The sequence below is a fragment of the Peromyscus californicus genome, unplaced genomic scaffold (genome assembly GCF_007827085.1).
Source record: "Peromyscus californicus insignis strain IS unplaced genomic scaffold, ASM782708v3 Scaffold_10__1_contigs__length_136768540, whole genome shotgun sequence".
In the NCBI taxonomy this organism is placed as follows: Eukaryota; Metazoa; Chordata; class Mammalia; order Rodentia; family Cricetidae; genus Peromyscus; species Peromyscus californicus.
This window is the reverse complement of record NW_026294391.1, coordinates 79,944,325-79,970,861: the sequence shown is the minus strand read 5'-3', so window position 1 is coordinate 79,970,861 and position 26,537 is coordinate 79,944,325. Positions and strand designations below refer to the sequence as shown.

At 35.8% G+C, this 26,537-nt stretch overlaps 1 protein-coding gene across 3 annotated transcripts in view; it reads right to left on the bottom strand.

Annotated features, from left to right (window-relative positions):
• Positions 1-26,537, bottom strand: part of Diaph2 (diaphanous related formin 2) — a 765,516-nt gene that overhangs the window by 345,273 nt on the left and 393,706 nt on the right. For all 3 annotated transcript variants that reach the window (XM_052735290.1, XM_052735298.1, XM_052735306.1), the window contains one exon: positions 21,748-21,877. In XM_052735290.1, the coding sequence (XP_052591250.1) occupies positions 21,748-21,877 (130 nt within the window). The remainder of the gene's footprint in view (positions 1-21,747; positions 21,878-26,537) is intronic.

Sequence of the window (26,537 nt, the reverse complement as noted above, 5' to 3'; positions counted from 1 at the left end):
ATTACCTGAAAATCCTTCATAACATAATCTCAGACAACATTCATTGACTGTGGTGATATTTTATTTGTGCTTTAATAAATAAAGCTTTCTTGGAGATCAGAGGTAAAAGCAAGCCATTTTAAGTAAACAAAGAAGTCAGGCACACGCCCTTAATCCTATCACTTGGCAGGCAGGATCTCCATGTGTTAAAGGCCACACAGGAAACAGAGCCAGGTGTGGTAGCACACGCCTTAAATTCCAAAACTAGTTAACCATGGAGGTCTGGAGGTCTGTACAGACAGACGGGAAGTGACAGAGCTGGGTAGAAAGAGGAAATGATGTAGCTGAATGGAGAGAGTAAATCAGATGGCAGAACAGCTAGACATATAGGCGTGGGTACACAAGAAGTCATGGCATTTTTGGAAACTGCAGAGTTGGTAAGGTAAGGTTGGCTGGTGGCTTTCTCTATTTCCCTGATCTCTCTAAGGCTTTCACCCCTATATTTGGCACCGTGTTTTTTTATTTATTAAGACCATATAGAAATTCGTCTTCAATTGACCTCCCTCCCCTTCCCCAACTAGCCTGCCCTACCCCTCATATCACTTCCTCCAATGTCTGAGTACACGAATATGGATATATTTGGTTTTTCCCTATGCTCATTAGATGATAAAGACAGGAGCTATACCTTTCAGTCCATCATCTTATACTGTGGGATGGTCTGTATGTCAAATGTGTTGCTGATTGGTCAATAAATAAATTACTGATTGGCCATTGGCTAGGCAGGAAGTATAGGTGGGACAAGGAGGAGAATAGAGCTGGGAAGTGAAAGGTTGAGTGAGGGAGACACTGCCAGCCGCCATCAGGATAAGAAAGATGTAAAGTACCGGTAAGCCACAAGCCACGTGGCAAGGTATAGATTAATAGAAATGGATTAATTTAAGCTGTAAGAACAGTTAGCAAGAAGCCTGCCACGGCCATACAGTTTGAAACCAATATAAATGTCTGTGTTTACTTGATCGGGTTTGAGCGGCTTGGGACTGGCGGGTGAGAGAGATTTGTCCTGACTGTGGGCCAGGCAGGAAAACTCTAGCTACAAATGGCGCCCAACGTGGGGCAAGAGTTTCCACCTAAAACCTGAAAAAAAAGATTCTAAAACGGAGCTAAAAACAGCTTCCTAATTGTCTCTCTCAAACGAGCGGCAGCTGCCGGTTTGAGCTACTGGCGGGTTGCTGGCGTGCGCGCTCAACCTGCAGTATGGCGGGAATGAGGCCTCTACAAATGGCACATTAAGCTGTGTGGTGAATTTAGCCTTTGCTAGTACAAAACAAAACAAAACAAAAAAAAAGAGGTTTCTGGGCTACACACTGCTTTGATAAAAGCGTAGACCACTATTTCTGAGACTTGATGGTTCCCAGAGCTGGCGGAACCGCCATGTTGAAAAGCTAAAGTGGGCGGAGCCAGCAGCCACAGTGCCGTTTCAGGCTTAGAAGGCTGCAATTTAAAACAACAGGTTTACAATAAGACAGATTCAGATGTAATAGTTTAAAATGTATGTAAAATATACGTAGGCTTAAAAGAAAAAAAAAAGGTGATATATACAATATAAAAACAAATACATGGTTTTAAAAAATAAAGTCTTTAAAGAGACAGTAAAATTAATATAAAAAATAAGCCACGTAGAGATGACTATTACACAGAGAGTCTGGATTGTGTTGTCTTTGGGATTCTTAACTACAGAGAGATGTTTGATTATAAAGGAAGCTGAGTTAAACCAGTACATATATTTTAAAGATACTTTGACTTCAAAATTTAGATATAAGGATATATTGCTTTGGAAAAGAGTCTCTTTTGTTTCCACAGAAAACAAGAGGCTATGGATTTGTTCCAGAGTAAGATACATCAGGTTTGACCAGCCAAGACCCCCTAAAAGGTCTCCGATGACACCATGGCCCAGATGATCCAACATCCAAAACCGTTTCAAGACAACTGGCTCAGATGATACAGCCTCACGGACTACTCCATGATCCTAAAATTTTCTTTGTTTCCCCAGAAGATACAGCGCCCCCCTCCAACAGAAAATAGTAAGAGAAGCTACGCCCAAATTCCCAAATATACCAAACTAACTTTAGAGATATGTAAAGGTTAAAACCTTCCTTTTTAAAAAAAAAAAAGGGGAAGTACTGTGGGATGGTCTGTATGTCAAATGTGTTGCTGATTGGTCAATAAATAAATCACTGATTGGCCATTGGCTAGGCAGGAAGTATAGGTGGGACAAGGAGGAGAATTACTGTGGGATGGTCTGTATGTCAAATGTGTTGCTGATTGGTCAATAAATAAATCACTGATTGGCCATTGGCTAGGCAGGAAGTATAGGTGGGACAAGGAGGAGAATAGAGCTGGGAAGTGAAAGGTTGAGTGAGGGAGACACTGCCAGCCGCCATCAGGATAAGAAAGATGTAAAGTACCGGTAAGCCACAAGCCACGTGGCAAGGTATAGATTAATAGAAATGGATTAATTTAAGCTGTAAGAACAGTTAGCAAGAAGCCTGCCACGGCCATACAGTTTGAAACCAATATAAATGTCTGTGTTTACTTGATCGGGTTTGAGCGGCTTGGGACTGGCGGGTGAGAGAGATTTGTCCTGACTGTGGGCCAGGCAGGAAAACTCTAGCTACAATCTTAGTCCTAATTGTTAATGTTTGGGGAGCTGCTTTCTTTTTTTTTTTTTTTTTTTTTTTTTTTTGGTTTTTCGAGACAGGGTTTCTCTGTGTAGCTTTGCGCCTTTCCTGGAACTCGCTTTGGAGACCAGGCTGGCCTCGAACTCACAGAGATCCGCCTGGCTCTGCCTCTCGAGTGCTGGGATTAAAGGCGTGCGCCACCACCGCCCGGCGGGAGCTGCTTTCTTAAGCTGTCTGTAAATGGTTAACTACATATGAAAGACTAAGATACTGAGCAAACTCTGGCTGCTACAAAGTTTCATCAAATTTTTCTTCTAAAAAATTTGAAGCAAAGTAAGTAAGCTATATTTAGTCCTTCAAATTCCTTCCCAGCATGTGATAAGTTAAACTTCAATGGACTCATAAGCAGGTATATTGATCAGTTAGGGAAAGTATGCATTTAAAAAATATAGACAAGTCTTCACTCTTTGCCTGCATGGGAAGGGTGGTGAAATCAAATAGTGATTCAATCTGTAATCTCAATTTAAGATCAAAATATGTTCTTAGATTTGCTAATCGAAAACATTTTACTTCTCCTAAGTAGGAAAATTGGTTGATTTTATAATAAAAATGGTAGGTTGATGAGATGTTGAATATCCATTTTGGAAAATCTAGTAGCAGTTGTGTGTGGTGGTATACATCTGAAGAATTAGTACTTGGGAGGCTGATGCAGCAGAAAAATGAGTTCAAAGCTAGACTGGGAAAGGTAGAACATTCCAGGACAGTTAGAACACATAATGAGACTGTGTCAAAACAAAACAAAACAAACAAAAACGTAGTAGACACTTGCAACTGTGGCTTCAGATAATTTCAAACTGTGAGTTTAACTATTCTATTCCCATGGCTTTCACTAAACTTTGGGTCAAATTACTTATGTATTTGGCCATAATGTTGATTCATTTCTGAGTGTCTTTTTGAAGCTATTATGCTGTGGGATGGTCTGTATGTCAAATGTGTTGCTGATTGGTCAATAAATAAATCACTGATTGGTCAGTGGCCAGGCAGGAAGTATAGGCGGGACAAGGAGGAGAAAAAACTGGGAAGTGGAAGGCTGAGTCAAAGAGACACTGCCAGCCGCCATGATGAGAAACAGCATGTAAAGATGCCGGTAAGCCATGAGCCATGTGGCAAGGTATAGATTAATGGAAATAGATTAATTTAAGCTGTAAGAACAGTTAGCAAGAAGCCTGCCACGGCCATACAGTTTGTAACCAATATAAGTCTCTGTGTTTACTTGGTTGGGTCTGAGAGGCTGTGGGACTGGCGGGTGAGAGAGATTTGTCCTGACTGTGGGCCAGGCAGGAAAACTCCAGCTACACTATTACTCAGGGGCTACCAGGAAGTATTTTTGCTCATGGCTTCCAAGGTAAGTTCTATATTTGCTAGAAGGACTAATTAGATTGAAAAAAAGGTTTGTTAATTTTGTTAATCAGTTACAGTGACTTAGTTTTCATGTGCCAGGCAGTTTCTCTAATGAAGGAACCATAATCCATTACCCACTTATAATATATACCATAATAGTAGCATATGTTAATTTGAATGTTTACTACATATTTGATCACATTCATAGCCACCATTAGAACCACAGTTTCTTAATGTATATGCCAATCTTTAGCCCAGGGTGACTTCTAGAGCTGAGTTATGAACCCCAACTGAAATAGTGGATTTGTAATGGCACTGACAATTTTAACTATAGCAGCATGAACAACATTGACGATAATAAAATCCTTGCTTAGATATAACTCACTCAAAAAGTAAAAGCCAGAGGCTGTGAACAGCTCAGTACATTTAAACCATTTTTCAACCCATTTGAAATCCACAGACTTCTGTATTCCTTTCCAAGCACTACCTGGTAGTCTTTCAAAATTCTGTTTTTTCTGACAAAACAAAAACAAAAACCTGTATACATGAATATGTCGTATGAAACATTTGCCACTTTATCTTCATCTAATAGGTGCCAGTGAAACTTTCATGAAATAAATGTTATTCTTGCCTAGCCTTGCTTTTCACTTCAATACTCCTGGGAATAGACATGGTCAGTGAATATGCAGAAGTAATAATGTGCCCTGAAGATTCTGATTTTCAAGGGCTGTTAAAGTGACACTATTTGAAATGTCAGTATAAAACTAAAAAGGATAAGACTACTTCACAACCATCTAATTAGGCATATTTTTTTTCTTCTTGAATGTAAAAGGAGTAGGTGCTATTTTCTTTCATGAAAATAAAATTAAATAAAATAAAAACTTTGGAAAACAAGTATTTTACCCAGGAAGCTCTAGCAAGAACAATAAAGACAGTTGCTATTTTATTTGCTTGTTTATTTAATGATACTAAGGATCACACTCCAGGCTGCAGCCACTTTAGGTAAGCCTTCTACCACTGAGTCACGCCCTAATCCTGTTCTTAACTTTATAGCTAAGGGATTATAGTACTCAGCCATCTACAGCCACAGACACTGAAACTTTTGATAAAACTTTGCTGGCCTGTGACAGAATGGCTGTTCTTGCCTGTAGTTATCCTCTTCATGTTCAGTTTCACAAATAGAACAAAACAGAAGTCACTGAACTCTATTAACTGTTACTGCTATACTTTGGTAATTAGTTATGACAGAGTGAGCTTTTTGTTTCCTCTTAGGTCAGATATTTGCTTACAATTTAACAATATGACATTTAAACATAAATATAGTCTTAAATATCATCTATCAAATTGCTGTTTGTCACTTGCACTTTACATTTAAAAAAAACACTACAAGGCTGTGCAGTGGTGCAATATGCCTTTATTCTCAGAACTTAGAGGCAGAGGCAAGTGAATCTCTGAGTTTAAAACCACCCTGGTCTACAGAGCAAGTTCCAGGGCAGCCAGGGCTGAACACAGAGAAACTCTGTTTTGTAAAAACAAAACAAACAAACAAACAACAACAACAACAAAAATCCAAACAACAAAACCAAAAACAAACAAAAAACACTAGAAGGTCAGAGTCAGGCAGGAAAATGAAGATCATTAACTGATTATAGTTCTTTGGGAAACAAGAACAATTGACTATAGATATGTTTCTTTTCATGTGTATCACTGATTTTCCTTCAATCAAGATAATGTTCACAGATAGGATGTTCTACCTTGATTAGTAACTGCAGAAAATTAAATTGCACTTTCCAAAATATTTGCACTTCATTATCACTTAAAATCATAGTATAGCTTAGTATATACTTCTACATGCTAACTACTTCAATCCAAAGTAAATCTTAGAAAAATAATTAGTTTTGGGGAAAAAGATGCAACACAAAATACAAAAATGATAATTGTTTGACCTCACAAAACACTTAAGTTATCAGACTTAGTCAAGCAAAATAAACTCTTATACTTTCTAATTTAATTGATGATGCTGAATCTCAAATGATAGCACACAAGTGCTCAGGGATGTCTTTCTGTATGCTGTAAATATATGTTGTTCCCATTGGTTAATACATAAGCTGCTTTGGCCTCTGGCAAGGCAGCTTAGAGGCAAGCAAGAAATCCAAGCTGAGAGACAGAGAGAAGGGTGGAGTCCAGGAGATGCCAGCCTGCTACTTAAGGAGCAACAAGATGCCAAGAGACCAGTAAGGCCATGGCCATGTGGCAATATATAGATCAATATAAATGGGTTAATTTAAGATAAAAGAGCTAGCTAGCAAGAAGCCTGAGCCATAGGCCATACAGTTTGTAATTAATGTAAGCCTCTATGTGTTTACTTGGGACCAAGCAGCTGAGGCACCAGGTGGCATACAGGAAAACGTCTGTCTACACACAAGTATTGAGCTTCATTATCTCATTTTCTATGCACATGTGTTATTCTACTTTGTTCTTCTTCAAATTCATCTAATAGCACCCTAAAAGGTTATATGAATATGTAGCCCTGGCATCCTAGTTTCTTTTTCTGTTGCTGTGAGATGAAATACCCTGTAGAAAGTAATTAAGGAAAAGGTTTTTCTTTTTTTCCTGACTCACAGCTCATAGTCCAGAGCATCGTAGCAGGGAAGTCAAGCGAGCAGCTCTGAGCAGCTGTTCACATCACACCCATAATAAAAAAGCAGAGAGTTGAATTCATGGTGCTGCTCAGTTCCTTTTCCTGGTTTACACATTCTAGGATCCTAGAGAGGGAACTGCATCATCCAGAGAACTGGTTCTCAACTTGTGGGTCATGACCCCTTTGGGGAAGGGGAAGTAAAAGGACCCTTGCACATGGATTTCATATCAGATAACCACATATCAAATATTTACAGTGCAATTCATAACAGTAGTGAAATTACAGTTATGAGGTAGCAACAAAGATAATTTTACGGTTGGGGGTCTCCATAACATGAGGAACCGTATTAAAGGGTCACAGCATTAGGAAGGTTGAGAACCACTGACCTAGAGTGTATGAGGTATTCATACCTCAAAGTAAACAAGGCAATTCCCTACAGGCATTTGCATAGGTCAAACTCCCAGTGAGTCTAGATTCTGTCAAGTTGACAAGTGACACTGACCATCCTGCCTATGTATCAGTATTTCCTTGGAAGAGTATTTAGCTAGTATGGTTTATAAAGGTGAGACACAAACTGGATGCAAAAATTAATTTAAAGCATAACTCTAGTTCCACAAAAGTTATCAAAAGAAACCTAATATATTTAAAAGAAGATAGATACAAATACAATTTAAAGACACCAGATCTCAATGCTAACACCATTAAATAAACATGTTTCATTAATGATCACACCCTACAAGAAGGTGGACAACAGAGTTGTTTGTTATTTACTAAGCATTAGAGAGTGGATGAGTATTCTCAGTATATGGAGAAGAAAAAAATCAATTGAATGAAATCCTAAATTTTATGAATCTAAATAAAGAAATCATTGGTTTAATTTCATATTTTATGTGTATTAAGTGTTTGCCTACATGCATAGATGCATGTGCACCAGGTATGTATAATGTCCTCCATGTCTAGAGGATAGTATCGAATCCCTTGGATCACAAGTTATGGATGTCGTGTGGGTGATGGGAACTGAAGTTCCAGCAAGCATTCTTTAGCACTGAGGCTGCTCTCCAGCCCTTGATGTAACTTTTATGCATTTAAAAGATGGCAATTTGAAAGGAAAGCAGTGTTGGTTGTAGCTAGAGTTTTCCTGCCTGGCCCACAGTCAGGACAAATCTCTCTCACCTGCCAGTCCCACAGCCACTCAGACCCAACCAAGTAAACACAGAGACTTATATTGGTTACAAACTGTATGGCCGTGGCAGGCTTCTTGCTAACTGTTCTTACAGCTTAAATTAATCCATTTCCATTAATCTATACCTTGCCACATGGCTCATGGCTCATGGCTTACCGGCATCTTCACATGCTGTTTCTCATCGTGGCGACTGGCAGTGTCTCTTTGACTCAGCCTTCCACTTCCCAGCTTTATTCTCCTCTTTGTCCCGCCTACACTTCCTGCCTAGCCAATGGCCAATCAGTGTTTTATTTATTGACTAATCAGCAACACATTTGCCATACAGAACATCCCACAGCAGTTGGTAATTTGTATGACTTCATTAAATACACATATATAATTCTAACAATATTCTAATTCAAATGTAGAATAAAAATGATTATTGGTTTATCTTAAATTTATAAACCATTTATAGCTTTTCTAATTTTGATAATATAATTTCCATATGGTTATAGTATAAAATCATGAAATACAGTTTTATAAATTTAGCTCTGAATAACTGTACAATTTTTACACTTAAGATTTTTTTTTTAGAAAATCACACAATCTTTTCTATATAACCATGTTTAATACTGCACATGGCACTTACTAAGTTCTGAGATAAACACTAGTGATTATTACTGTCAATTATAAGCATCAGAAAATGCATAATTAAGTGAAGCAACAGTAGTTAAGATAAATATTACCTTTGGATTTCCTGCTGAGAATGCAATCATAAGGCACCCCTCTAAAATATACACTAAAGAATATGCTTTTGATCATCTTATTACTTATTTTATGATCTTTTAATCTATATCTTTTATGTATACCTTAATTTTTTCTTATAAACTATGTAGACTATCCAGGTAAGTACTTTATACATTTTCTTTCTTCAATAATCAGAACTTTTGATTGCAGACCAAGGATTTTCTTCCATTAAAGATTAGAGATATCATCAAAATAACATAACCTTGGGGCTGGGGTCTTGGTTCAGTTCACAGTTCAGTTCACAGCAGTATTACATAGCTCACAACTGCCTATAAGTCCAGTCCAGGGGGATTTGATGATGCCTTCTGGTCTCTGGGCAGCTGCGTGCATGGGATGCATAGACATTCAGAAAGTCACACATACACACATATAAATAATAAGATATAAATCTTCAAATCAACACAAACCTATATATTTGTAGAATATTATTTCTAGAAAAAACACAAAACTAAAAAAAGTGTGAGAATGTGTAAAGAAAATAATACAAGTTAATTACATAAAGCAATATATCATAAGTATTTATGATTTAAAAATGATTTTGATCTTTACATTTATTTATTAAAATATTTATTTATTATTTGGTGTTGGATATTGAATACAAGGTTTTCTAATTGCTAAACATATGTCAAAAACTGAGATGTAACTCCATTAGATGACTGTAACACGAATTGTTAGAAGGTCTTATTAATAAAAACAAACCCATAGCAAGATATTGGGGTGAATGCTGAATGATCAGAGAAACAGAACAAGCCACAGATACCTCACCATGCCAATTCCCCAGCCGATCCTGTTTCCTCAAACTGGAAGCCTCTAAGTCTTCATTCGAATGGATCTCAGCTGAACTGCTGCTAAAAGCCTAAAAGCTTAAAAGCCTCTAGTTCCTGGTCCTCATGCCTTTTATACCTTTCTGCTTCCTGCCATCACTTCCTGGAATTAAAGGCATGTTTCTGGCTGGCTGTTTCCAGTGTTGCTTTGAACTCACAGAGATCCAGATGGATCTCTGCCTTCGAAATGTTAGGATTAAAGGTGTGTATGCCACCATTTTCTGGCCATTATATCTAGTGGCTGTTCTGTTTTCTGACCCCATATAAGTTTGTTAGGGTGCATAATATATTGGGAAACACAATATCACCACAGATGACCTTCAATTTTAAAATGAATCTGAACAAACGTAACAAAAACCTGTTCAAAAGTCAAATGAAATTAATATCCACATACAAGCTTAAGTAAATAAGTTGTTATATATGTATAACATGTTGCAGGAATCTTAAAAGGTCTTATTAATAAAAACAAACCTGGAGCCAGGTATTGGGGTGAATGCTGAAAGATCAGAGAAACAGAACATGCCACATCCGACCTCACCTTGCCAATTCCTCAGCTGATCTTATTTCCTCAGACTGAAAACCTCTGAATCCTCACCTGAATGGATCTCAGCTGAACTGCTGCTAAAAGCTAAAAGTTTAAAAAGGCTCTAGTTCCTGATCCTCATGCCTTATATACCTTTCTGCTTCCTGCCATCACTTCCTGGGATTAAAGGTGTGTGTCACCATGCCTGGCTGCTTCCAGTGTGGCTTTGAACTCTAAAAGATCAAGATGGAGCTCTGCCTCCTGAATGGTAGGATTAAAGGCGTGTGCTACCACTGCCTAAACCTATGTTTAGTATAGTGGCTGTTCTGTCCTCTGACCCCCAAACAAGTTTATTAGAGTGCACAATATATCAACCACAAATAACACCTTTTTCTTAAAGCATTTCTACAATGAATATCATAATCACTACACAGAATAAATACTACCATCTCTCTATTTTACAATTTTAAAAATATGTACAAATGAGAAAAATATGCATTGAGATGTTAAATGGACAAGCTATGATTAAACAAGTAGCTGGATGACAAAAGTAAAACTAGAATTTACATATGTTATTAATCCTATCCCTGGACACATCATTTTCAGCAGCTTTCTTTTATATATAGCCATACCAGCATTATTTGCTACAGAGCTATTAACTTCCAGAATAGTTCTGATGTTTCCTATAACTACTTTCAGTGAGTATGCAGATCGAATTGCTAGCTCCTTTCTTCCTGATTTACACAAAGGGCTACTAAGGAATTTGAGTCATATAAAATTTGAAAATCAAGAGTTTATATTTGCTATTTACTCAGATTGTCTCATCAGCTTGTGCAAGCTAAAAATCCAGAAGGAAATCACAATAGTAGAAGTTCTTATGATTAAAGTTAAAGTTAGTTTGAAATGTGTAAAAAGTAGAGAATCTAAGCAACTGTTTGGGTAGCTCTGATATGGTTCTGGAACTTTCTTGGAATTCCTATCCCTCTATGTCCCTGTTATAGTCTTATCATTATAGATAACACAGTAGAGCACCAAATGACTAAGGTAGTGATGAAAACTATAGCAATGGTAACCAACACGATGGCCAGATTTCAGCTATTTTCCATAGTGATATACATAATATCCAATTAGGGCCACAGTCTGTCTCCCTTTTATGATATGACTCCTGTGGAGGAATAGTTGGTATTGCTTGATTTCTCTGATTCTACCTTTCTGCCCCTATCTTCTCCTTCTACGTTGACAATACTGCTTAATAGCAATCTTTCAACCTGTTACATCAAACATGTCCCTATGTTTTTTGCTTCTTTAGGGGCCAAGTGAGGACAACTGATGCATGAATATCTGACTTATAAGAAACTACTTGGGATTCAAAATGAGATTAAAGTGACCAATAGTTCCATTCTATTTACAGACATTAAGTAAAGAGAAAATGATTTAAAAAATAAAAATGACAGCAGCAAGAGGTTCCTGATAGGAATTTTAATTCACGGTGTGCTAAGGTATGTTGTGATTCATCAGACAGCATCATACTGATAACAACTTGAATAAAGACCTCCTTGATCTTTACTTGTATATAATGTAGTTGATGGATCTTGCTCTTTTACTAAGTAAAGAAAGCATAAACATCACTCTTAGATTAAAAGATGCTTTGATAAAATACTAAAGTGACATATAACTTGCTGAAAAGCAGCATCAATTATTTACAATAATGTCAGATGAAACTTGACAACACTTGCCTATTTATATTTATACAACACATGATTGTTTTAATGAAGCATGCATAAAAATCAAATGATCCTTTGAATTAAAATGTAGTATCTACCTTACCTTTCATAAGCTATGACACATTTCAAAGCCATGAATTATTATTTGTATGTATTTTACAGAAGTTTAACTAACATCAGAAAGTGCATAAACTACATACAGACACAGAATATAGATCAAGAAACACAACATGACCAGTATCCTGATAAGCCCTAGCACATTCCTTTCCAGTCACAAACTCACCCTAAGCATACCCAATGTGATGATTACTTTATCTTAACTACTTTATAAGGATATTTTTTACAGTCATATTTTTCTCTTTTTAAATTTCTTTATCAAGAATTTTTTTATTCATTTTATATAGCAATCTCAAATTCCCCTCTTCCCTCCTCATGCCCCACCAGCCTCCCCTCCCAACCTGTCCCCCATTCCCTCCTACAAGAATGTAAGGCTTCCCATGGGGAGTCAGCAGAGCCTGGTACATTTAGTAGAAGCAGGTCCAAGCCCCTACCCCTGCCTCAAGGCTGTGTGAGGTGTCCCATCATAGGTAGTGGGATCCAAAAAGCCAGCTCATGCACCAGGGATGGATCCTGATCCTATCCCCAGGGGTCCCTTAAGCAGATTACACCACACAACTAACTCGCTTATGCAGAGGGCCTAGTCCAGTCCCATATGGACTCCACAGCTTTGATCTAAATTTCATGAGTTCTCACTAGTTTGGTTTGGTTGTCACTGTAGGTTTCCCCTTCATTATCTTGATGCCCTTATAAGGATATTTTGAAAACAAACCATTCTGTTAACTCCTTTAATATCTGCATGAGGTGGATAAGGCCTAAACCACGGGGCCATCCCTTAAGCAAACAAACAGCTGTGACACATGCAGTATCACTCTGAAGCAGAGGAGCCTGAAACTGGACCTCCAAGGTGACAACTGCCAACATAAGACCCAGGGCGAACTCAAGAAATGACACAATAGCCATAGAAGCACAGCCCGCCAAACAACACACACAAAAATTCCTCAGTCCTTTGTTTAATAAACAAGATTGCTTGTAAACCTCCCAGAGCCTGTGTTTTCGTTCTGCCTCTGCTCACCCCCTGAACCCAGATTAGAGACAGCTGGACCCCAGCTGCAGAGCCAGCAACATCTGCAGACACGTTTTAAGAAATACAAGTAATCATAAAGTCTTACAGTGGGTTTAGATAAAGATATTAGTTATATTCAGCTGATGCCAATACTATATCAAATAATGCCATAATAAGGAAGCCTAACGATATCAATCATTATTGAGAATGTATTATTTGGGGATATAGCTACAAAAAATGGAAACTCCATACAAAATATACCAAATTAAGATATTAGAAGAAGTTTTTTCATCCACAAGTGAAGTAAACTATTGAAAGAACAGAAGCCTTTCGATAGAAAGATGGGAGTAAAAAGTCACACAGAGCACAAAGCTGCTGGGAAATGGAGGTGATATTTTAGTTTGAAAAAAAAAAGGCATGGAAGTATAGGTTCTGATATAGTCATAGTGAAAATGGTATAATTCACCAGCCAATAAACTTCCAAGATACAAAGATTAAGGTATTCTAACAAATAGAAGCTACAATACAAATAAGCTACATAAGTATATAAGAAACATTTGTTAGAGGCCCTAGGGTCACTAATCACCTACATCTGTAAGGGACTGGGCTTGATTCCAACTATTGCAAAATTAAATAAATGAATAAACAAACAAAAAATGAAGTATATTGCACAAATCATTCAAATCCAAATAATGTATTGTCAACAATACTATATTAGGAACTTAATGAGGGTAACTCTCATGCTTTTACCACACTTTAAAAAAATCAGCACATGATTGTTTTAGACCTCATATTCTTTCTCTTATTCTACTTTTTGTTATTTAGGTTGTTATTTTGTTTTCTAAGATAGTATCTCGCTATGCAGCAAAGGATAGGTTTGAACTTGCAATTCAGTTTTAGCACTGGAATTTCAAGCAAATACCTGGTATTTCTTTTATCTTAAAGAAAAAACTTGGTTTTTAAACACTCAGAGGTAACTTTGTAAAAACAAGTAAATATGTTGAAAACAAGGTTGCTTTAATTAAATATTTGTTTCCCTAAAACTTAATGGTATTTTCCTACATGTTAAAATGTTTATGGTATTTACAAAATAGAATAGAATAAAATAGAATAGAAACTCTGACAAAAAAAGGTCAAATTAATTAAAACATTATACACACAAAAATCCAAAAGAATCTAAGCAACATTTTAACATGTTTATTAAAATGATATAGTATTACATGTGTAGCTAGAGTTTTTCTCTCGGGGTCCCACCAAGTCCCGGCAGTTCCGTAGCCCACTTATAAAATAAACATACAGATGCTTTTATTATTTAAACTGCTCGGCCATTAGCTCAGGCCTACCATTGTCTAGCTCTTACTCTTATACTCAGCCCATTTCTGTTCATCTATATGTTGCCACGTGTTCTGTGGCTTTACCTGCTGCCTTTACATGATCTCCCTGGAAGGCAGGCTGGCGTCTCCTCCTCTCTGCCTTCCTGTTCTCTCAATTCTCCTCTCTGCTAGTCCCACCTACACTTCCTGCCTGGCAACTGGCCAATCAATGTTTTATTTATCAATCAATCATCCACAGCATATATGTACTAAATTTTATTCAGATAACTAATACTTAACTAAGGTCAAAATATTTTACTTATACTAGCAGCGAGATGGCTCAGTTGGTGATGGATTCATCTTGCAGCCAAGCCTGCTGACCTGACTTCTGACCCTCTACTCCACCCATAGGATAGAGAAAACCATCTCCTGAAAGTTGTCCTATTACTTACACTTACACTTACACACACACACACACACACACACACACACACACACACACACACACACACTGCATGCTTTCCACATTGGTATAATATGATCTCATGTGTCTAAAAGAACATCTAAATCTGTTCAGAAACATTTTAACCTTTACTTACATCTTCAATTCTGTGAGTATCCATAGACAAGTGCTCTAAAAACACTAGATTTTTATCCCAAAATTCATGTAGTCTTTTTTCTTCATGGTAATTAACAATAGAGAATATGGAAGTAATTTCTCAAGTACTAGAATAAAGATAGCAGCTGCAGCTGTTACTACTGGCCCTATGAGATAATCTTTAATGCTCCTCATAAACATCTCTTGTTTGGTGATCTCTTCAAGTTCAGGTTCTCTCTATTATTTGTACATGAATCTTAACAGGTCTTATTAATAAAATCAAACCTGAGCCAAGTATTGGTGTGAACGCTGGAAGATCAGAGAAGCAGAACAAGCCAGAGCTTCCTCACCTTGCCAATTCCCCAGCTGATCTTGTTTCCTCAGACTGGAAGCTTCTGAGTTCTCATCGAAATGGATCTCAGCTGAACTGCTACTCAAAAGCCTAAAAGCTTAAGCAGTCAGTTCCTGGTTTTCATGCCTTATTTACCTTTTTGCTTTCTGCCATCACAAGGCTCACTTCGTGGGATTAAAGGCATGACTCACCATGCCTGACTGCTTCCAGTGTGGCTTTAAACTCACAGAGATCCAGAGGATCTCTGCCTCTGGAATACTAGGATTAAAGGTGTGTGTGCCACCATTTTCTGACTTCTATATCTAGTGGCTGTTCTGTTCTCTGACCCAGATAAGTTTATTAGGTTGCACAATATTTTGGGGAACACAATATCACCACAATTATTAACTCAATTGTTTTCACTTTTTTATTATTAATTTTTTTATTTTTATTTTGCAATATAATTCAGTTCTACATATCAGCCACGGATTCCCTTGTTCTCCCCGCTCCGGCCCCCCTCACATTCCCCCAAGCCCACCCCAAATTCCCACCTCCTCCAGGGCAAAGCCTCCCCCGAGGACTGAGATCAACCTGGTAGACTCAGTCCAGGCAGGTCTAGTCCCCTCCTCCCAGGCTGAGCCAAGCAACCCTGCATAAGCCCCAGGTTTCAAACAGCCAACTCATGCAATGAGCACAGGACCCGGTCCCACTGCCTGGATGCCCCTCAGCCATTGGTTCATAGTTCATGTGTTTCCATTCGTTTGGCTATTTGTCCCTGTGTTTTATCCAACCTTGGTCTCAACAATTCTCGCTCATATAAACCCTTCTCATTCTCGCTAATTTCACTTTTAACTTTCTCATTGGAAGAAGTGAAGTGAAGTACAGAGTAGGAGATATTCTTCGGCCAGTATCTTTTATATTGATGTGCCGAGCTTCGTCTCTTTATAGTGAACTGTAGCCAGCTACCCACACTGCCTTATTTTGATAAATATCCACTGTATTAAAATGGAATCAATTGTTTAATTTCAAAATTGTTTACTGACCACTTAGATGTATCTGGGTTGCTGTGTGTGCACTGAGACTGACCCCAATAAGAAATTAATCTGTGAATCTAAGAAGTCAGTCTATGCACCCCAGATAGAAACAAATAAAAATCCAAATGTGGAATTTGCTCTATTATCAATGAGGCTCCAATGCTGCTATTGACACCAATACAGAAAAGGCTAATCTGTGCAATTGGAGTAAGATAACCTTTAGACAACTAAACAGAGGAGGGGGCATTTAGAGCTATGGTAGGATTTTTAATTGCTCAGCATTTACTTCTGTATATTCTCCAATATCTCTGTGTGAGAAAGTGTGAAATATGGCTGAAATTTGAAGAGTCTTCCATAAAGCGGTGTGATCATGGTTAATTTTTTTTATCATTTGTGGGCCCAGTTTCTTCCACCATAAAATGATGAAGCTGGATTCAGTGCCACTCTGGGTTGCTTTTAGCAGGAACTAGGAGACCTCTAAAGTTTCTACTGGTTCTAATGTCCTTGATTTTTTTCCTCTTTACTCCAACTTTTATATTCTAATATTTGACTTTCGTTATTACTTAATGTTTCTTAAAATGTTGTGTTTTTGCTTTCCCCTCAACTTTTATTCTCTACTCTAATTTACATCTTTAATTCCTAGAGTTTCCAAACAAGATTCCTTTTAATGTAAAGTTTCACCCTATTAATCCTGAGAAGAAATAATTGTAAGTGTAAATAGTCAGTTAGCAATACAACATAGAAACAAGATAGATATCAAAAGGCAAAGGTGGATGAGAAAAATATAATTTAATTTGTAAGAAATTAACATTCTTCATGGAAAACTTAGCTAGCATTTATATTGTAAGATGGCACTAATTTAACTGAAGTGAAACCCATTTTGGATTTATGTAAAACTTTAGGATTAATAGTGCCTTCAAATACATTAATATAATTTTCCTGTATTGAATAGAATAGTTTTAATTAAACTTTACTAACCCTTTTGGTTTAATCCCTGGAGCTAACCTATAAAACAGTAAAGGTTTTAAATCAACTATAAAAATCCTCAAAGCTAAAAATTAAAGTGATAGCTATGGAGAAGAGAGTGGATAAAGAATTCACCAAATATGTCTAGTAAATTATTAATATTTCATATATATATATCTAATATATATACATACATATATATACACACACACACACATATATTCACATGTCTTAGTTAGGATTTCTATTGCTATGATAGAATACAATAATCCAAATCAACTTCTAGTCCATCACTAAAGGACATCAGAGTAGAAACTCAAGCCAGGAACCTGGATGTGGGAGTGCTTCTTTATTGCTTGCTCAGTCTGCTTTTTATTATACCGAAGACCAACAGACCAGAGGTGGCACCACCCACAGTGAGCTGGGATATCTCACATCACTCATAAATCAAGAAAATCCACTAGAAGCTTGCCCTAGACAATCTGATGGAGGCATTGTCTCAGCTGAAGTTCTCTCTTACCAAATAAATGTCTGGTTTGTGTTAAGTACACACAAAAGAAGACACTGCACCACACATGTATAATCATTAAAACTAAAAAGTAGGAGAAAGGTAATTGTGGTTTATAGAAGGCACTTTTTAGTGTTTGAAGATATCAAAATCTGTATAGCCACAATATTTTCTTTCTTGATACATACTGGTATGTCAATCACTAATGAAAGGATCTGCAGACTTAGAATTTACCCAAGAATAAAATAATTACAGTACTACTTTATTAATTTCAGTGATAATAAAGTTCCATCATATACTATTTTCTTCTGAACTACAGATTTACAAGAATTTATGTTTAGAAGAAAATACTGTACTCTTTTACTCTACTTGCTTGCCTCTCCTGTCCCAGCAATAATAGCTAACTAAATAACTAAACAAATTCAAATAAAAACAAAACCACTTTCAAAATCTCCAGGCAATGCTTCATAAACTTCTCGTACCAAAGTACCCCTAATGGAAGTGAAGATTGAACACACACCCCTAGGGATCTGCTGCAAGTGTGAAATTTCTTTGAAGTCATCTGTTTTATTTTAAAAATTCATGTGGCTTTTGCATTCTACTCTGCAATATATATCTATTTTAATGTAAAAATGATGTGTTTTCTTCAATATCTTTGAGTTACAGAGCTCTAGGAAAATATGCTAAATTGATACCAAAGGCTTGCTTCTCCAAGAAATGCATAATTTTAAAGCTTAGCTTTGTGAAGAATAAAGATAATTATACAAATAAAGGTTTCCCTACATTCTACATAGTGTTTTTGTTTTTCTTGCAGCTTAAGGTGATGGCATTTCTCTCCATCATCAATAATTTTGAGGCCTATGCTTTTAGTACTTAATGAGAATATACAAATTGTTTGCCATACTGGAAAGAAAACATCCTTTTCTCATAAACTTAGTACCTGAATTCTAATAATCACAAAAGATAGATATTGATGGTCATACAGTTGCTTATTATATGTGAAATGCAGTACATTCATTAATACACATTTTCATTATTCCTATACCTCCAATTTTTAAAAGGCTGTTCTGTTTTTGAATAGAAGGGGACCATTTCACAAGCAGATGATCCATTTTCAAAAATAAATTAATTATATAGTGTTGATCTATTTTTTATTTCCACTGGGAGAGTGTGAATACTAAACATACAGTATATTAAACACAGTACTGATGGTGATAGAGTTTGACTTAAATGACCCTGAAATTATGTTAAGGAAGCAAAGACAAATTAGACTCAAATATTAAGGAAAAACATCTAACTATAAATAACACGTAAGTGGCGTGACCTTTCAACATTTCTTTTCTTCCTGTAGCGACTAAACTTAAAAGTATTTTCTCCTGAGGCTTTGGTAACAAGACAGTAGAAAGAAAGGAAATGGATTTTGAACAGTGTTTTGACAAATGATAGTCAGTTGTCATAGAGGACAAGGCAGGCGAGATTTTCAGGCAGGGGATGCAGTAGGAAATTGTACACACAGACAGGATTATTATAAAGAAATAAAAATGGCTCAAGAGAATATATGTCTGGGTACACTGAAGTGAGAACCAGGAGGAAATGAAAGGGGGCCGCAAGCAGGCAGAGTGTGCTGAAGAAGTTTGTAAGCAGAGAACTCTGAATTTCACAGGGAAAGAAAAAGAGCTATTCAAAAACAAGTGGACAGTGGGGATTGCTGCAGCCCAAACAGTGAGACAGGTACAGGAGATTTGGCATCAGGCTCATGAATATACTGGCTTGATCAATACACAAAGCAAGTAATCAAAACACAATGGATAAATTTGGCTGTTGAAATAGACAGGGCAAAAGAAAGTCGTGAAACTGTTAAAGAAAGATATAAAAAGGATTTATCAAAAATCCCAGATATATGAAAGAAACAAAGCTGAATAGAATGTATGCTTAGCTGAACCTTGAAGAACTAGAAGCCATATTTATGATTATTCTCCTCTAATCTAATGATCAAAACATTGCAATCTCTGGTGGATAAATTGTTAATACTATTATTACTATCAGTTCTAATGACAGTTGTATAATGGAAGTGTACATAGTAGGTGGCAAGGCTTTTACTGTATGCTTTATATATATATTAGTTTACATATTTAATCTTACTGTTATTCATTGTCATTTTCTAGATGAGGACATAAAAACCACAACCTCAATGCTCTGAAACTAGTAAATAATACAATTACAATTAGAAATTTACAATAACTTAAAAGGTTTTGTTCTGGTGTCTGCCTTTATCATTTGTAACAATGACTAAATGTATTTGATTTAAATGTTTTAGCAACAACTTAAAACATATAAACATTGTATAAAACACAGTCACATGGTCTATAATAGAAATAGGATATTAGGTGACTTTATTTTTCTGTCAACAGGAGTATACATTCTAATATTTCTTTGACATCACCAGAAAATACTGACTTATAGGGAAAATGTTATACATGAAGTCTTTGATCATGAACTTCCAAACCTATCAACTGTGAGACATAAACCTATTTTCATTGCTAATTATATAAGTACATGGTATTCTATTGGAGTGAAATAAAACAGACTAAGCAGTATATCTTTCTTTCTCTCTGTGTGTACTACATTAATAAACAAATATGTAGAATTAAACTCAATCATTCTGTTTTATTAAACTCAACATATATATTTAGATATGGTCACAAAAGGTATCTTAAATATAGGAATTGAAAATTATCACCATAAAATTGACAGGACAATTTATTTTAAATTAAACAGATATATTTCCTTTTAACACTGTTTCTTCTTATTAAACAAATGAAATTAAAAATATTATGATAGAGGCCATTTAAAATAAAAATAGCAAAGTATCACTTAATTTTAAAACTGGTTTGATTTGTGGTATTCTATATATTTCAATAATAATGTAATATGTTAATGATACATGTTATTTGTCAGTTCAATAATACCTCTAGTTACAAAGGTATATATTAAAATCCAAGGGATGCAAAAAAGCTATAACATACTTATAAATAGAACTTTCTATTATATTATAAAAAATTTAATGATGAAAGAAAACATATAATACTATGGAATCATGATCTATCTTCTATAATTGGGCCACAGCACAGGTCACAACAGAAAAAAAAATAAAAATAAGGCAAGGATCTGACTGACAACTCCATAATAGCAGAGAACTGCAGAACAATGTGTACAAGTGGTATTCTGGGCTTTACAGACATTTCCTTCAAAGGACACTAACAGGATTATATAGTTTGTAGGAAGTCTGTGAAGCATATGGCTTTGTGCCTTCCCTTAAGTCTCAAACATACAGAATATAATCACTACAGTACATATTTCTCTTATCTAAAAGAAAAAATAAAATTTGCACCCATATAATATCACCTCCAGAAAAAATATTTCCTTGATCCATCTCCGTTTACTTTTTAATCACTTGTTAAGTGTAGACTATGTTGACACAGCTACTTACCCTGCCTTAAAATCTCACAAGCATTCTGCTTCACTTCTCCCTTCATTCCTGAATTCAGGATACAGTGATGTGAGACCCGAGTATGCCTTGGATATTTCTGAGATGGCTACCTTACTCCTACAGCCTTATCATCAACTATTCCTTTCATCTGTCCTAAAAGATTATGCTAGTTTTCCTAGCACCTGTTGAGTTATCTCTGGAAAGCAAGCCCTTTGCCTTGCTGGTAAAACTTTAGCCTTGTATTTTACCCATTTCAAAGTCTTTTCTTCTTTATCTAAACTACAGAACATTATCTTTAAAACATTCTCAAGGAACAACGCCTTAGAATCATTTTGAAATCAACAAAGTATGATTCCTTTACAGCATACAGTTAAGTTCTTATCAACTTAAATAATAGAATGTACTATTTGATTAGAGATCCAAAAGCTTTAATAACCTAGCACTGTTTGACAATAAAGACCAAGACAGATTATTTAAATGTACAGTGGGGTCAAATATAAGCCCAGCAAAAGTATCTTTCCACTTTTCTTACATCAACAAAGAACTTTTATGATTAATAGTGCTCACAGCTTCCTTTTTAATCTTCTCATTTAAACTAAAACACATAGGCTAAGAATAGTCTCAAGGCAGCTGCTAATCAATTACCTTTGCTTGCACTTTCCACATGTTCCAGCTCATCAGGAAATTTCAGGATATCTCGGTGTTTTTCCTCACAGATTTCAGCAAGAAAATGCAAAAGGGTTGTTTTTTGATCTGCTGACTTTGTATCTCTAATCTGAAAGGGAAAAATAGCATTTTTTTAAATTTAAATAGATATTTATATTAAACAAGTCAAACAAAAGATGAGTGAATATTGATCATGGTAAAGCTAACTTGAACTGTTTTTTTTTTTATTATTATTAAGTTGGTAGTTGCTTCTTAATGGCAACTAGTGACATAGCTCAGGATCATAAAATGAACTTGATATTTTATAAAGGAGAAAAAAAGCATTAATACAAGTGGCAAATTAAGCCTTAATCTATATTTTCAAAAATGTCTGAATCATTATGGCAAAATGAACTATTCTTTTTATGAGACATGAACACTCATTTAAGTATTTATTGTAATAGCTTCAGTTAATGTGTGCTGATGCTAACACTTGGGTCTTTGCATTATTATAAAAATATATTCTTGAGAGATGCATTCATTTGTGAGACTAAATTTATTTCTAGCTATCATCGATGCAAATTAACATAAAACAGTAAGCATGCTTTACATTCCTTTACTTGTATGGGTGATAAAAAAAATTACTAAGTTGTTTCATACAGAATTATAAACCAAAATCAGACTACACAGTCATGGAAACATGAAATTATTTATTATTTATTTGCTTAACATTGTAAGATTTTTTTAAATATACTAGGAAAAATATGTCATTAATAGAATGATAAAAATCTTTAAAGGATAGATCAGAAAATTTTAGGAGGCTCTAATGTTATCTTTTTTAGATCTCTTATACTAGACACAGCTGCAAATGAAATCAAGTATTTACTTAGAAACAATGCATAAATACATGACAACACATCACATTTTTCTCAGTTTATTGGGTGTTTTAATTCTATAATCCTCAGATGATGGGTTTATCCACTGGTGTTCATACTGATTTGGGGCTTTTAGCTTTAAGGATAACTCTGTTTAGAATAAACACGTATTCTTCATAAACAGATTTAGGAAAGGCTGTAGAGGATACTTAGGTAATTACAAAATAAATTAATCCTTATTGTTTTAGTGGCTAAAACAAAAAAGAAAACAAAAAAGAATCATAGCATTTATTAAATCAGCCTATATCAAATCTGTTTATTGCTAATCCTTTTATTGACTATTTACATCCTCATGACGTGAACAAATATAAAGAATATCAGCCTCAAGACTCCATAAACAAATGACCACAGAAGGCATAATGGTCCAGGGTTCATCATTATTTCTTTGAGAAATTCTGCAAATACAGTACTCCATATATCGAAAATATTTAAAATGCTGTACTCATGCTCATTCACCAAACACCTTTCAGTACTACAAGGTTGAATCCCACAATCCAAGGACAAGCTGTAAGAACAAAAAGCAACAGGAACCTCAAGGGCAGGTTATCTTAAGTAAGGCTAGCAGCTATAGAAGAATCAATGGGAGGCTCTGGTCCCCAAAGAGAACTCTTTAACTGGGATTACTGTGTTATATGCTCACAAAGCGCATCATTTTTACAGTATGTGGGACGTTAAAAAAAATCCCTTACAACTCAACATCTGAGATTCCCCTCCCACCACCAAATAAGTGCCAAAGTAAATTGCAGGAAAATTCCCCCCCCCCCACTTGCTAACAGTAAGAAAATTGATTTTTTTCAAAGTCTGTGGAGACAAAGACATACAAACAAAAAAGAGAAGAAGAAAAAAAACAATGAACTCTTTCACACTATTCAAGACACCAAACTGCATAAGAATTTTACAGTTGTTAAAAATGTACATAGATATCGCAAATAAAACAGAAAAATGGTATTGTAGTCATGCCAACTTTATGCATTTCCTTTACTTTGTCTAGGGCTTTATATGATTTTTACAGTACAAACTTCAGCTTCAGTATGCATTCTTAAATTAATGAATTTACACATTTGTGTATGTATGAGTGTGTAGTTGTATCTGTCATTCGCATTTGTATGCACATGTGTAAAAGTGCACTAGCCTGTGTGTGCATATGTTGCAGACAAAAGTCAACATTTAGTGTCTTCTATTATTCTCCATCCTGCTTTTTGAGACAGGGTCTTTCACTGAACGTGAAGCTTGCTATTCCAGCTAGACTATCTGGCCAGCAAGTCCTAGGCCTGTCTATGCCTCCAATCAATGGGAATTAGACATGATCCACTATGCCATTTTTATTTTTGCTTGTTTTGTTTATGTGTTTCCAAAGGATCCAAATTCAGATCTCTTATGTGAACACCAAGCACTTTAATCACTGAACCATTTTCAAGTACCGAAAATTATTTTCATATTTATTCACTCTCAGTGCCACTAACAAGATAATCCTGTTATGCAATTTACCATGGTCAATGGTTGAATCTACAAAAACAAATATAACATCTTAGTTAAGTAAATATGTTATTATTTCTAATTAAATCAATAGGCCTCCTAGACAAAGTATGCATGTGCCTTTTTAGAGACCACAATATTCCCTTCAAAGCATGGACAATCAAGGTGAAGCATCTGCCTTGACAATCTGAGAAATATCTCTAGTTGGTATGGGAGACAAGGTGTTTAGTCTATATACCAATATTTACTGTTGAGAAACCATCACACACAGAGTTCTTTTTAATGTCTCAAACTGGCAGGAAATGATGACCAATAGATGGTCTTTTTTAATGTTTCTATCTATACATAACCTTTAGATCAATTCTTTATAACGAAATAATATGAAAATATAATGCAAAATAATTACCCTTAATGTAGTACATTAATTTATATTGTATCTGCAGTATTTCTTACTCCGTATCATTTATACACTAGCTATACAGTCTTTCTGTCTCAGTCCATGTAGTATTATTCATTTTCAGCACAGAAGGCAACTAAAAACACTTTCATCAGTCCTACTAGTTAATGACATTTATCCAATAATTTGCTGTTGTAAGTAGACAAGCTGGATGTTTTCATCTCCTCGGGGTAAAACAAAGGTAATCTAATCTGAATATGTATAAAATCACTTCCAAAGTAGTTGGGTTAGTTTATTAAGAGATAAAATTGATTTCTACTTGATATCTGGTTACTTGCAATCATGTCAAAATTTTATAATAATATCAAATATCTAAACAAGGAGATAGCCAAGCTCCAGCCTTCCTAAGTCTCAGAGTACAACATAAGCATTTCAAAGTCTGGTGTAGCCAGAAGCAAAGTGCCTTTTGGCACCTTTGTCTATATTTCAGCTTTATTCCTTCTTCAAGCTTCACTGAGGAAGGACACGGGACAGACATCTGACTTATTTTTATAAGCTGCCAAAGGGTATGGAGAGGCTATTCCACACTTGCCTATTTTGTGTATATTTCCAAACACTAAAAACAAAATAGTAGATTCATAAAGTAGAAATATTTGGAAAAGCTAAAAAAATTGTATTATTTCAGTAGTTTGACTTAGTGAATATCAATGAAAATAAGAGTGAATCATTGCAATAACTAAGAGCAGTCAGCTAATAAACCACATACACAGTAGTTTTAATTGCAGACACCTGGCCAGTAATTGTTATACACAAAGATTAATAACTGAAGATAAATGAATTCTATTTTGACAATCTCAGTCAGAAATGGTGCATGAATACAAAATACCTGTGGTGGAAAAACACCTACTTTTATGGTCAATTCTGTTCATCTCTCTCTAAGATTATTCTATTTATTTACTGTGCACTGGTGTTTTGCTTGCATATATTTTGTGTGAGAGTTTCAGATTCCCTGGAACTGGAGTTATAGATGTTGGGAGCTGCCATGTGGGTGCTGGGAATTGAACCTGGGTCCTTCTGGAAGAGCAGCCATTTGTCCTTAACTGATGAGCCATCTCTCCAGCCCCTCTGCTCATCTCTTTAAAAAATGTATGAATAATATATGACAAAAGATAATAACTTTTGCATGTTAAAATACAATACTAAAGCTTTAGGTAGAGAGAAAAATATGAGTAATTAATGGGCACCTAATTTAAAAAAAATAGGTGTATGTGTGTATTTGTGTGTGTGCCACATATATACAGGTATCATTCAAGGCCAGAATAGGGCATCAGATCCCCTGGAGCTGGAGTTAAAGACATCTGAGAACTGCCTTATATGGGTGCTAGGAACTGAACTCAGGTGCTGTGGAAGAACAGCAAGTGCACTGAACCAGCTCCCCTGGGTCCCTTAAAAGATTTACTGATTCTAATTCTAATTCATTCAAGCCTAATAATTGTTAGTCACATCACTGTTCTGAAACCTGGCTATTTAAGGACATAGAATCCTGCGCAGAGCCAGGGAGCCGGAGACAACATCTTAATGATCCATATCAGTCACACTCACTCCATCTGTGAAGGACCTTATCTATGGGTAATTTTCCCTTCTGCTGAAACAAACCCAGTTTTTTCCCTTGTTTTGTCCTCAGTGGGAACTGAAAAATCTGGTCACTGTCCTCTGTAGAGCAACTTGTCAAAGTGAAATTTCCTTTTTTAAAATAAACTAAGCAACTATGGTTAATTTTATTACTCCATAGAAATGTCATTCTAGAGTTATTTAATTCATTGCTGATGGGACTGACTGAAAATGTCTAATGCAAAGGGTCTACAACATATACTAGAAAAACTTATATCTAACTTCCAATCTCTTTCTTTTGCATACAAGGCCATGGCTCTTGTCATTTTTCTTCAAAACTGTCACTTACTGCTTAGAGCAGAATTGCTTAA